Genomic DNA, 13316 nt, shown 5'->3' with positions numbered 1-13316 from the left:
AGAACTGAAATCTCCGTTGGGAAAGGGCTGCATCAACGAAGAACTTTTTAAGAAAACGTGCTCATCAAACACTTATTCTAGACTGCGGACCAGCTTATCTGCCGTTAGCGTTGTGTGGTCGTGCCAATGACTCAGTGATGATGATTGTGAGCCTTCAGAACACAACAGGTAACATAAATAAAGAACGGGCCAGGAAGTGGGTGTTCGTATGCACAGGTGAAACATACAGCTTCTAGTAATGAACTGGAAAAATAAAAACAGGAACCGTGCGGTTTATTATTATCATTATAATTATTATTATTATTGAAACGAGAATAAAATGAAGTCATTTCGTCACGCTATAATTGTGACTATTCCTTTTTAAGTAATGGTTGCATTAATAAACGAAATACTGTATAAGAAATACTGTAAAGAACGTATGTTTGAAAAATCTAGCTACGAATTTTCCATTAAGTGTAAATATAGCTTGCATATGGACCTATAAGTATACAGAGACTTAAGGCGGGGACAAGCTGCACCACAGACTACACCGAGTCGGGAAATATTGGCGCATACAGAATTCCAAACACGTACAGAGGCCGTGAAGCGCTCCGAGATGCGCATGTGCACAGATGAGGAAGATACGGATTTGAGATAATGCGCGCATAGTTCGCCTTCTATAGTTACTTGTATCGTCCTCTTCCTTCTTTGCATCAGGTGCCTTTTTGTCTTTGAGTTGTCTACCTCGCGGCTTAATGCCTGCAGTGAGGTGGCGAGCCTTTTCTTTATTTTTCCTCACGTAGAATCAACCTGTCACGTCACTGCTGTAACGTTGGAATTGTCGCGGCTGTACACTTGAATACCTCGACAGGTCTTGAAGAAGGCTAATAAGTCGCATAGTTTCCGCGTTCACCTACGTAGATAAAAATATGTACTAAACTCCAACTTGATTACAAACTGTGGCATTGAGCGCCGTTATCGAAAACATTGCTCGAGCTTGTAAAGAAGGCCTACAGACGGCGGCCCTTAATTTGGATATACGCTCTCCCTACACCTCGCGGACGACTTCAGCGAATGCCTGGACGTGTATCACCTGCTGTCACCGGTGGTGTACCTATGCCACTATATGAAACTCCGTATAAAACCATCAGTTTACGGCTTTTAAATTAGACCGCTCTCGCTAGCTCCGATAAGGAAGCCTTGAGGCCGAATACAAATTCCTTTTGAGACAGTGAGCGTTCATACGCATCAGCCCTCCTCCTTAAAAGAAACTAAGAGTAAGCATGCACTAGAACAACAAACTCTGCGAGGCGCCCCACCACTTCTTTCAGTTTAATAAACGCTTTTGCGCACGCCACGTTTAAACAGCACTCAGCATAATAGTTTATGCTCTGCCACAACTTGATCACGAAAGGGTGACCGCATACAGTCGAAGTGTTTCAATTTCTTCGACTGCTTCCAGACCAAACTATAGGCGCCCTTTTGCTCCAATGCGCTTGGAAGTATTATGACGCGTGTATCATAGCTGACAAGCGCCATCGCTTGCCGGCTGTTAGCTTCTTGAGTAATTTTATTTTCTTGAAAGTCGGAAGTCCACTCACCGTAGCACGAAGCCAAATCGATTTTCGGCCTGGATTGGCGAACAGGCGGCAAAGTTCCGTAATCGCCCGTACTGGTAGCATGTTTGGCATGCCGAAACGCGCAGACCCTGTAAACGCGCTAACGCAGATTGGCCAGTGTAGACACACCCGTGGATTTATTGCTGAGGCCGAATGATTCCGAACAGCTGTAAGGTGGGGGATTACGCTGTCGGCGCGAGAGCTCAGATGTCACTTTTGTAGAGGCAAACCAAGCGAAGAGCACGACCTTTCCGGCACTATAGTGCAACGATTATACGAGCGCGATTGCGTAAAATAATGATGCGGTGGCGTTGCGGTTACGGAAATGGGCGAACAATCAAAGCGACCTGTTTGACCGAGTCCGTGCGCGTTCTGTGTGCACGTTCTGAAGTAGCCTGAGCGAGTGAAGCGATTGACAGATGAAGAGTGACGTGGCGTTGACGGCATCAAGGAGGAAGCGAGTCCGGGTCAACGAACTTGGCCTTAGCCAGGGCGAGAGACTGCCATGGAATAAGCTCGCTGCTTCTTGTAATCGTAGTGAGTGAGCGGCTGGTGGAACCAGTCCAGGTCACTCGGCAGGTGGTAGCGCATGATCGTGGTCATGAGCATGATGGGCCGCGCGCGTGCCGACGGGCTACCCGGCAGGTTCATCTCTCGCACGTTGCTCGGGATGTACGTTGGGCCCGTGTAGAGCTCCTGCGTCTTCGAGCACTGGACGACTCCCTGGATCAGGATCACGTCCAACACCGCCTCGTCGAGCGCGAAGTCGATGGCGTAGTACAGGTTGGGCATGATCCCGTTCTCCAGGAACCGCTTCAGCTTGTCGTGCGTCCATTCCTGTATGTTTATGGCCGATGTAGTTACGGACAGGCCTCTTAGCAGGAACATTTTCACAGGAAAAAAAGCTTGCGGACGACTCTGTGGCAATGAAGGGAAAGCTACAGAGCGGAGCGTCTGCACGTGTTACTACGCCAACCAGTCCAGAGAAGTATGACAGCGCTCTCGGTTTCTTGGAACATATACTACTTAACAGCGTATTTATTCCACGTGCGACGGTTACGCATTTGACCAACTGGGGTAGAGAAAAGCAGAAAAATAAGCCAAATTTACCACTCTGTGGTGTATTCTCTTATTTTCCTGTATTAACGTTTTTCTCTTCCCGACGTAAGACTAAATTAAATATGCCACTGCTTTCGGGAGCATGGGCGCGCCTTGCCTCTGCGTAGCTTTCCGTTCACTGCCACAGGAAGTTGTCTGCGAGTATAGAGATGGCCCTCACGTGCTTCATTTTATATGAACGTGTCCGTGCAGAAATTCCAAGGCAATTTCAAGGCATGCACGTTCGCCTAGGTCGTGAGACGGGTGGGCTATCCAGTGCGTCTCCGCTTCCCATACCTTAATCAGGGTAATTTGCTTATGAACGTGCGGTGCGCGATTGGCAGGCCACTGGAAGTCGTTTTGTCCTCTGTGCAGTGAAGCATGCCGCTTCCACGAGGGATAGATCGAACAATGACACAAGGTGTACACCTTATGCTTGGCAATTGCTGGGGCCGCCTGGTCGTAGTGTCGTTTAAAAGAAAACCTATTAGAGGTAATTGTAGAGCTGAATCCACGAGTTGCCACCTCTGGCCTATCATGCAATGCATACTAAAGCAAACTGGGAAGAGCCAGCGGTTCTTTGGCGGTCGACGAAAACACACTTAGCTTCTCCACGCTCGAAGCGTGTTGGAGGTGGTGTGTCAGACAGTGCGGGTCGATCAACGCAAAAGGGTGAGAATGTGCGCGCACATGCCCATAGGAGCGAAACGGTGCAACCGTCGCATCCCGTGAGCGTACTATTAATTCTGTCCACTCAAAGTTTGAGTCCATCCTTCAAGAAAACAAGACTACATGTCTCTACAAAACATGAGCTCCAGGAGCTATTTACAGGCGCCAATGTTTGTCACATACAAGCTGAGGCAACCTGTGTCGCGTGCTGCCATGATTACCGCAATATCCCGATTTATTACCACTCAACTTCTATCAAGGACGTATTTTATCAGGTGGATGGCTTAAGTAGGCTTAGAATATGCATCGACTAAGGGCGATGACTGGGGATAATTTGGTAGTTCTGGAAGTGCGACTGTATGTCTTATTCAGACTAGCGTATGGCGTGCAAGGTAGTCTGCTGATCTGTGGTGCGTATGCACTGAGTATGCGCGCAGTGCTTTATTGAAGATTGTCACTTTGCAAAGTCCCGAATCCATTTAAAGCCAGAAGGACGAAGTTTAGGCAAATCCGTACACTAGCTATCATTTCCATGCTGGCTGAACTGACCTACTTGTAGCTCTCGTAGTCACTAGCGCCACAGTTCCCTCTAGTAATTGTATAAACTCTATGGTCACAGTTACGGTTAGCCAAGCTGTTGAAAGAAAAAATGCTTGAAAAAACACACTGCAAGATACGATTTTAAGACCTACGGTGCGCGGTCGTCATAGGCCTGATGACTGAACAGCGCAGTTCTTACACTGGTATCTTGCACTGTTTTTACAATTTATTTCCTTGTAGAGCTTGGCTAACGTTAGCCTGGACACATGGTACATCGGCAATGCAACATCATTATTGACCGCCTTGTGTGTCTTGTCATTTTAATAGAAGCCGCAGACTATTACGAGAAGAAATTTTTTTGAAATGACTGTCAGGAGGGCTTCCCCCCCCCCCCCAGATAAAGAATGCTCCACTACTATAAAAGCTTGACTAACTTAAAAAAGTGCACGACTTCCAGACAAAATGTGTTTTCAAGTCACATTTTTGTGCGCAGTTTCCAAGGTGACTATGCAAGAAATTCTCAAGGGCCCCAATTTTAGACGGTATCTCGCCGCATTCTCACCTGGTACCGCTTCTGGTTGACCAGTACAGCCAGGCCCACGCGGATGGCGACACTGAACCACATACGGTACACGAGACTTGGCGCCTCGGGGTACTGCTCCACCAGCGAGGTCATCTCTTCCATGGGGATGCAGCACATTTCGACGTCCGTCTCGCAGACGCACTGGCACACAGAAGGCATGGCCGTCAGGAAGCCTAGAAGCCCGAGCGTGTCCGGAGCTACCAGATAGTCCTGGAAGGCGCCCTCGCAGAAGTAGAAGTGCGTCGAATCCGAGTTGGCCAGGTGCACTGGGTTTGCCCAGGGTTCCTCGTTGCATCCACTCACACGCACGATGCCCGAGCAAATGATGAAGACGCAGTCATGCATGTTGTTCTTTTCCACGAGGAGCTCGCCTTCCTTCAGGTACTGGTAGAAGGACTGTAGCAGTCTGGGCACAACGTCATGCGTAAGCCAAGGAACGCTGAGCATCGTGTTAAACGCCGCGTTCCCCACAGCGACGTTGGTTGGCATGCCGTCGGCACGCTGGATCATCCAGGACAGGTTCCCGAAAAGCAAGCCGAACTGCTTGTCATCCAGCAGACCACCCTCGTGCAGTTCTTTCAGGCCATCGAGCGCTTTGTTGAGGATCCTGCGCGCTGCCTGGCGTGTCTTGGTGGCAACCTCGATGTTGGGGTAACGCTGTTGGATGTCGACGACGTTTTTCAGCGTCTGCAGCTTGTTGTAGCCGCTGTTCTCACGTATGGCGACGGCCAGGTGCGGCTGAGTGACAAAGCGGAACACTTTTGCCATGGCCTCATCCTCCGCCGTGATGTACGCCCAGCTCAAGTCGTATGCGTAGAACAGCTTGCGGTTCAGGATACCGTCTAGCACTTCCCATATCCACAGGAGTAGCACCACGCGCTTCTGCAGGGTCTTGACGATACGGCACGAGACCAGCGTAATGAAGCTGACCTGCAAGACAATGGGGTACACTTTTCCCTGCTTTTCACTCTGCACGGAAGCCATGCTGATGAGCACGAACTCGGCGACCACGAGGAAATACATTATGACGTCCAGTTGTTTCCAGACGTCTCTTCCTACGCGAAGCGTACCCACATTGTACACGAGCAACACCATCTCGAGAGAGTAGAGCAGGACATAAATGCCCTGCACAGAGGTGACAATGGAGAGAAGCAGCTCGTGGTGCGCCGGTTCGGTATTCTTCTTGACCATGAACAGAGCCAGGCCGCTCAGTAGAAGCACGAAACCAAGTGCCACAAATCCGACGAGTACGTGGTACCAACCTTCCTTCAGCATAGCGGAAAGCATGGTCACGTTTTCTATGTCGTCCTCCTCTTCATCGGTGCGCGAGCGACTGGATCTGGTGTGACGCTTTTCAATAGCCTCGTTGCCGGCAAAACGCTGCACGAGATCCTTCAGTCGGTAGATCCATTCAGGGACGGTTATGAAGGGTTTCATCATGTCGTAGTCGAGATAGCCTTCCTTCTCCAACGGATACTGCAGGGCAGCCAAAATGGTGGCTTTTGTCTTGTTATGGATCATACCATCTTCATATTGCTTGTTGTAGCAGACCTTCTGCAACCTCAAAATGCAACCACTCGCCTTCTTTGCGGCAGCATTCCTGTATACGCGTGCGGGAACGTAAGAGTCAGTCTGTTCCGCGCGCTCTTCCTCTTCAGCGCCAGCGTACGGGTTGTCGATATAAGTGTGCATTTGGACCCATTTCCAGTCGGCTCCCGAGAACTTCTTGTCACGACGCTGAAAATTTGTCGACGCGCGAGACGTGTTGCGAAGCGCCATGATTACCATGTTCATGTTGGCCCTCTCTACATCCGAAAGCGACAGCAGCCCCAGCATCGACATTAGCTTTGGCAGCGTGGTAGTGTTGAGCACTTGGACAAGAAACATAGTGCCCATGCGTATAAACTGCTCTTTGAGCGCGAACTCGAGGTTTACTGTGGGGAAGGCCCTGGTCAGGTCGAGGCCGATCATGATAGCGCCTTTGAAGTTCGCCCACGCCACTATCAGGCATTGCTGCCAGTTCAGGTCGTACCCCACCGACGCCAGCAGGGGATATAGCACGAGAGTGGTCACAAAGCGCACTCCGATCTTAGCCACGTACGCATTGATGGGGCTCATGATCTCGTGCCAGCCAAGGTAGTCACGCGTGTCGCGTCCGATTCGATACGCTGAGAGGAAGATGATGACGACGTTGGAACCGTACCTCATGAGCATCCAGAACTTCCTGAGCACGACTGGGTTGTGCACGGTAGCCGCCGAGTGGGCACTGGCAGTGAGACCCATTGAGACGACAGTGGTGATACCGGCACCGTACAGGAACTTCTCGGCAAACGCCCATGTGGCCACCACGCTGGTAACGTTGACGATGAAAGAGACGGGTAGATCTTGCGACAGCGCGATCGTGGCCATAGCAAGTACGCGACCGAAAATATTGCCAAATATTGGCCCCACGAACAGCGTGCACGCCACCGTGTTGAGGAAGGTGTAGATGGTGATCTTCCCAGGTAAAGTGCTGAACCGGTAAGCCATCCACAGGCAAGTCACTCCGACCAACGGCTCACCCATGACGATCGTCTCCAGAATGTGGGAGCGAGCCGTCGAGAGCACGTCCAGGTCTGATACGAACATAGGCTCGGCGCAGCACGTCAGCAGGCTGATGAGCACGGTCTCCGCCAGGTTCTGCTTCTCGGCGTCGCGTGTGCCGGACATGTACAGCATGAAAAGCATGGTGCTGAACACGAGGCCGCCGAAGCCCATTAGAACGCACTGCCAGAAGCACTGTTTGAACAGATGGTGGCGCAGGTTAAAGGCGGCTGTGAACATGAGCACGGGCAGATAGAGAAACAGCAGTTCCCGTATCTGAGCGTCAGTGACCGGCAGCAGCTTCTCCTTGAGATCGTACTTGCTCACCAAGCGACCGGCGATGAAGCCGATCGCCACGACGACGGCCACCACGGGGATGTTAACGATGCGCCGTAGAGCGCGAACAAAACCGGCCACAATAGCCACCACCAGCAGTATGACGACGCTCAACTGCCGGTCGCGGAGGCTGTAGTCTCCTTCGACATCTTCGCCGATTAGGGAGTTCATCTCGGACAATTCGTTCGTTTCTCGGCAGTCGGACAGTCAGCCAGAACGGTCGCTCGTGCTAGCTCGCGCAGCTCGAGTAGGCTCGCGCAACTGACAGATCACGGAAGCACGCAGTCTTTTCTTCATCGCGCCCGCCTTGATGCTCAGAGCACTGCCCACTGTTCACGACTAAAAATTGACGGGAGGGATACTCACGTCTCGATCAGTACAGGCTTCATTTTGGCGTCACTTCTAAAATATATTATGTTTGGTCGGTTGACAGCAGGTTACCCGGTTGCATAAGTTTCTTGCGTCGGCTGCCACTTCAAAATAAGAATTGTTAGCTCGAAGTCATACAGCCCAAACAGAAACGAGACGCAGAGTTTAGTAAGCTGGTGGTGTTGATGCATCGGTGTACTCTCGTGGGTCGGACAAAAACACCGAAATTCCACAATTTTCTTTGTTGTTCTTTTGCTTAGAGAAGTCCAATATTTCATTGAACGACTTCTTACACAGGTAATTTCCACGTTTTTCCATAAATTTATCTAGAAGGTGTAACAGGCGATTTTTAAAAAAAAATTTGCTCGAACTAACGTGCTTTGAACTTCAAAAGCAAGTAATACTCTTATGCTAATACCAATGGCCGTATAAAGTTATATAGGTATATAGATATATAGATATGTAAATATGCTATAGCAGCAATCTTGCTGCGTTGCTGGCTAACTGCCGAGGAGCTCCACTGCCAACAAGAGTATTTCTAGGCAAAGCCCCGCTATTCTCGAAACCTTGTCTTACTATATACATTTCGTCCTAAGGGAGCAGCGAATTGAGTGCGCCAGTGTCGGCGACCTCAACCAAATCTCGTTGTCCAGAATTTTTTTTTCTCTTGGGCCAAGTGGGCCTAGCCTTTTCCTCATGCTTACCTACATGCTGCGAACGTTGCAACAGCCGTCATCTCGCCCCTTGGCAATGAAAACGCCGTACGTAACAAGCCTCGCGTCTTATTAAGCCCTGGTCTGGTGCTCTCTTGTGGCCAAGATGGATGTCCGGCTGCTTGGATGGAAAACAGCCATGTTTCCACAGCCCCTATACGTGTTCCTAACCCACGGCGTAATTTTCTTTCTCGATGAATTGCATGTTTTCGACTGCTCGCTACGGTTCTGTACGTGTTCTGATTACCCAGGGCGGCCTCAACAACATCAGACGCGCAAAAGCAGCCCCTTAGACTTAAGAAAAAAAAGAGAAATGCAGTCAAATAAAGCAAGCCTTGTGTGGTATTCAAGCGCATAAAGTTGAAGCATACAAGTGCTTGAAGCAAGTGAAACGAGTTAGAACTTTCATTGTCTCGGCAGGTGATGAGGGCGCTAACAAAATGCCACTTCGACTCTCTGCACTATTTCCATTTCTTTTAAATACGCGCGCGCTTTCACCCAAAACGGAAAAAAAAAAGAAGGACGTGTTCATCGATGAAGAGAACTACTCAATAAACAAGAAAGAAGAACAACAAATATATGGCGGACGCACTTTTTGTGCAGCTCAGTCGAGCACTGAGCAATATAGATTTCACGGTTGATAATCCCAGGAAGTGAACACAAGCGCTAGCGATTTGCACCGCAATGTTTCCTGCAACAATAGTATGAAAAAAATTAAATTATGGGGTTTTACGTGCCAAAACCACTTTCTGATTATGAGGCACGCCGTAGTGGAGGACTCCGGAAATTTCGACCACCTGGGGTTCTTTAACGTGCACCTAAATCTAAGTACACGGGTGTTTTCGCATTTCGCCCCCATCGAAATACGGCCGCCGTGGCCGGGATTCGATCCCGCGACCTTGTGCTCAGCAGCCTAACACCATAGCCACTGAGCAACCACGGCGGGTAACAATTGTATGAAATTCTACGATTACCGATTCTACGATTAAATTCATCGAGCACTGCGGTAGATAGTTCCGCGAGGAAATCCATCATGCTACCAGCAATCAGCAAGCTTGGCGAGAAGGCGTACAGGTGTGTCATCAATACACAGCGGCCATGAAAAGCAATTGTTATCTTCAACTTATGGTACGTACCCACGTGCGGGGGATTGGCCATGGTTCGGAATGGAAACATAATATTAACTCCTTCTTTCCTGGTAACTTTTGACCAGTACCAGCTACATATATATAATAGCGATTATAAGTTATTTTCTTTTTTTCTTGAAAAGTGGCCATGCCAGTTTTGACGAAGATGCTAGATTATGAAAATAATGCGATCTAGCGTTAATGATGAGGAAAAGGCGTTTTAACATTAGCATCCCTGTAGCAATGACATATTCAAATACAATTTGACAAACTTCCTTTCCAGCTCGACCAAGGATGCTTGCATGAAAAGATAAAATATTAATCACCAAGAGAGGAAGCTGCCCACACGAAATATGGGCTGATCTAAGTAGGTATTTCTTTCGGAATTATACTTTCGGCAAAAGAGGAGGAAATAGTCCTGTGATTCTATATCTCCACATGACGCACAAAGGTTCCATGGAGCGAACCCACACTTACTTATGTACAGATCTAATTGCGGTATCCGACATCATAATAGGGTAATCGAAACTTCGCATTGCCGAGAGGGACACGATCGGACATTCCAAGCGAACGCTAAATGTCCGTAATCCGGTGCGGCAAGGAGGAGCTCATTTTTTCTATCTGGGACTTGTCGTCTTCGGGTTCTCGTCACCGCCAGCAGGGTACGGCTGGGTATGAAGAAAGCTACCGTCCCACCAAGCCCTGTATTTGTCAAGCTGTCTGCCTCTCATTAAGTGCTAGTCCACAACGTGCACGCATCCACAAATACCGAATTTCTTCAACATGACGTGGAATGAAAAAATGCAGCGACCAGAGCAGTAGTGAATTGTTTGTGCTTTCTAGTGACGTAAGAATTGACAAGCAGTTTGCGCGCAATATTATGCGCGACACATTGTTCGGAATTTCGTATAGCGCCAAGCAAATGGCCATGAATTCGGCTGCATAGATAGGAGCATAATCTGGAAGGCGGATAGCAAAGCTCGATGATAATGTTTCAGAGAAAGTGTCTATCGACGACTTCTCATCTTTCTGTGCGGCATCCGTGAACACCACATTGCACTGTCCACGGATGCCAATTTCCAGCATTGTATAAAATATTCACCAAGATAACTTCCAGTAGAACAACACTTTACTATAGGCAACACTTCAGTCAACCAAGAAAACAGGCTAGCTTCAGGAAGGAATGCTCTACAATGAATCACATCCATGTCAGCAATCAGGTAATCGAGAAATCCGCAGCGTACAAACAGTCTCTATATATGGATTTCATAGATTACGGAAAGGCATTTCATTGAGTAGAAATACCAGCAGTTTTAGAGGCATTACGTAATCAAGGAGTACATGAGGCTTGCGTAAACCTCTTGGAAAATGTCTACAAAGATTCCACACCTACCTTGATTCTCCACAAGAAAAGTAGACAGAAAGAAAGGGTTTAGGCAAAGAGACACAATCTCTCCAATGCTATTCACTGCATGCTTGGAAGAAGTGTTCAGGCTATTAAACTGAGAAGGCTTGGAAGTGAGGATCAACTGCGAATATCTCAGCAACCTTCGGTTTGCAGATGACATTGTCCTGTCCAGCCATACTGAGGACGAATTACTGCAAATGATTGAGGACCTTAACCAAGAAAGTGTAAGAGTAGAGTTGAACATTAATATGCAGAAGGCAAAGATAATGTTCAGTAGCCTGGCAAGCGAACAAGAGTTCATGATCTCCAGTCAGCCTCTAGAGTCTGTGAAGGAGTACGTTTACCTAGGTCAATTACTCACAGGGGACCCTGATCATGAGATCATGATCATGAGAAGGAAACTTACAGTAGAATAAAAGTGGGTTGAAGTGCATACGGCAGACACTGTCAGATCCTGACTGGAAGCTTACCACTATCATTCAAAATAAATGTGTACAATTATTTACATTATACTGGTGCTAACGTATGGGGCAGAAACTTGGAGATTGACAAAGAAGCTCGAGAACAAGTTAAGAACCGCGCAGCGAGAGATGCAATGAAGAATGTTAGGCGTAACGCTAAGAGACACGATGAGAGCGGTGTGAATCAGAGATCAAACTGAGGCAGCCGGTATTCTAATTGACATTAAGAGAAAGAATTGGAGATGGGCATGCCATGTAATGCATAGGTTACATAACCGGTAGTCTATCATGGTTACAGAATGGGTGCCAAGAGAAGGGAAGATTGTCGAGGACGACAGAATATTAGGTGGGGTGATGAAATTAAGAAATTCGCAAGTGCAAGTTGGAATCGGTTAGCGCAGGACAGAGGTAATTGGAGATCGCAGGGAGAGGCCTTCGACCTGCAGTTGCCATAAAATAGGCTGATGATGATTATTACTCATTCAAGGTTCCGACTAGTGTTTGTTTGGCTATGAAATTAGCATTCTTTGGAAAGACGTAATCAAACTTACAAGTTGTACATGTCTCTATTGGAGTGACACACTGAAGTGATCGTAGGTAAACGTTTATTTTTGCTAAAAGTCTCTGCGTAAACACTACCTGAAGCAGCTTGTATCTTGGTCACATGCAATAAAGAAATAGTGCTGGTTGTGGGACAAACACCGGGTCACTTGTCCCGGGAAAGGGTTCGTATGCTCTAAGAAAATATTTTTCTGCTAGCAGCTGAAACCTCGACGCTAAATGTGGTATGTTTGCTTCTTGATACAGCACAGAGTTCGCAACATACTTAGGGACGCCAAAGCACTGACGTAGGCCCCGTCTCTCTATCATAAAGGTTGCAACTTTCACATTGAAGAGCCAGATATCAACGCTGAACCAAATTAAAGAGTAGGTCTTACATAAGCGCGATAAATGTTAAGTATTCCTACGTATACCAAACTTCCTGCTGCATTTTCTTGTCAACCGACCAAGAGCGATTCCACCTTTTCTCACAATGTTTTTTTATACGAGGACGCCAATCTAGGCCATGGTCGTAAATCACTCCCAGGTACCTCATACCTGCAAAATCATTTGGTTCTGATACACAAGGGATAAGGAAACCGATTGATGCGAAAGGAATACTAGAAAGGTCCTTGTGTTATTGTTAAAGACCATGCGCAAATTATCCAGCCAGACCATAAGAAGATTTAAATACGCTTACAACTTTTGGTGAAGCACGTGAACATTTTTATCGGAAGCAAAGAATGCAATGGCATCCGCCTACAATCAATGATATGCGATGGAGGGTTTAAGGCAGCAAGTTTATTCAGTAAAATGTTATGCTCTGCGCTTTCATAAGCTTTCGCAACATCTATTGTTACGAAGGGCGAAACTTGGAAGCTTCTCTTAGGTAACCATATTTTGTTTTCTAAATCTATATATGCGGACCAAATAGAACAACTACTGCGAAATCCAACACGTAGCTGCCGATCTCATACAAGCTACGATAGATAGAAGTTCAGATGAGTTCACCTCTTCAAAGTCATCGCGCTGTGATGGCATTCTGAACCCAACTGAGCACTGTACCTGAAATCGCAACGCAAGGTCACGTCCTATGCAATCAGGATTAGTCTTAGCTTCCACTGGGGTCACTATACAGCGGAATTGAAAGTGTGGCTGGCAGAAGATTTCTTGTGCTCCATCAATCTGTGTAGGGCTTTTTTAGAGCGCAGCTCTTTGGCGTCCGTTCCTGGGTTTCGCGTCGTCGTCGGCGTTGTCGTCGGCCTCGTAACCAGCTCCGCCCCCCTTTCAT

General features: G+C 47.8%; 1 protein-coding gene across 1 annotated transcript; it reads right to left on the bottom strand.

Moving 5' to 3' along the window:
* Window positions 1-305: 305 nt before the first annotated feature.
* Window positions 306-13293, bottom strand: LOC142579568 (sperm-specific sodium:proton exchanger-like). The gene is made up of 2 exons (XM_075689918.1): window positions 4468-13293; window positions 306-2435 (listed from the first exon to the last, which is right to left on the bottom strand). Exons 1-2 carry the CDS (start codon window positions 7576-7578, stop codon window positions 2082-2084), a joined length of 3465 nt encoding a protein of 1154 aa, XP_075546033.1. The 5' UTR covers window positions 7579-13293; the 3' UTR covers window positions 306-2081.
* Window positions 13294-13316: the final 23 nt, after the last annotated feature.

This window comes from Dermacentor variabilis, chromosome 4 (assembly GCF_050947875.1).
Source record: "Dermacentor variabilis isolate Ectoservices chromosome 4, ASM5094787v1, whole genome shotgun sequence".
Taxonomy (NCBI): domain Eukaryota; kingdom Metazoa; phylum Arthropoda; class Arachnida; order Ixodida; family Ixodidae; genus Dermacentor; species Dermacentor variabilis.
This window is presented reverse-complemented; position numbering and strand designations above follow the sequence as displayed.

Excerpts from the sequence above, each read along its gene's own strand:
- LOC142579568 (XM_075689918.1), bottom strand. The coding sequence starts at position 7,578 with ATGAACTCCCTAATCGGCGAAGATGTCGAAGGAGACTACAGCCTCCGC. Across the intron at positions 2,436-4,467 it reads TCAACCAGAAGCGGTACCAG|GAATGGACGCACGACAAGCT; the intron begins GTGAGAATGCGG and ends ATAAACATACAG.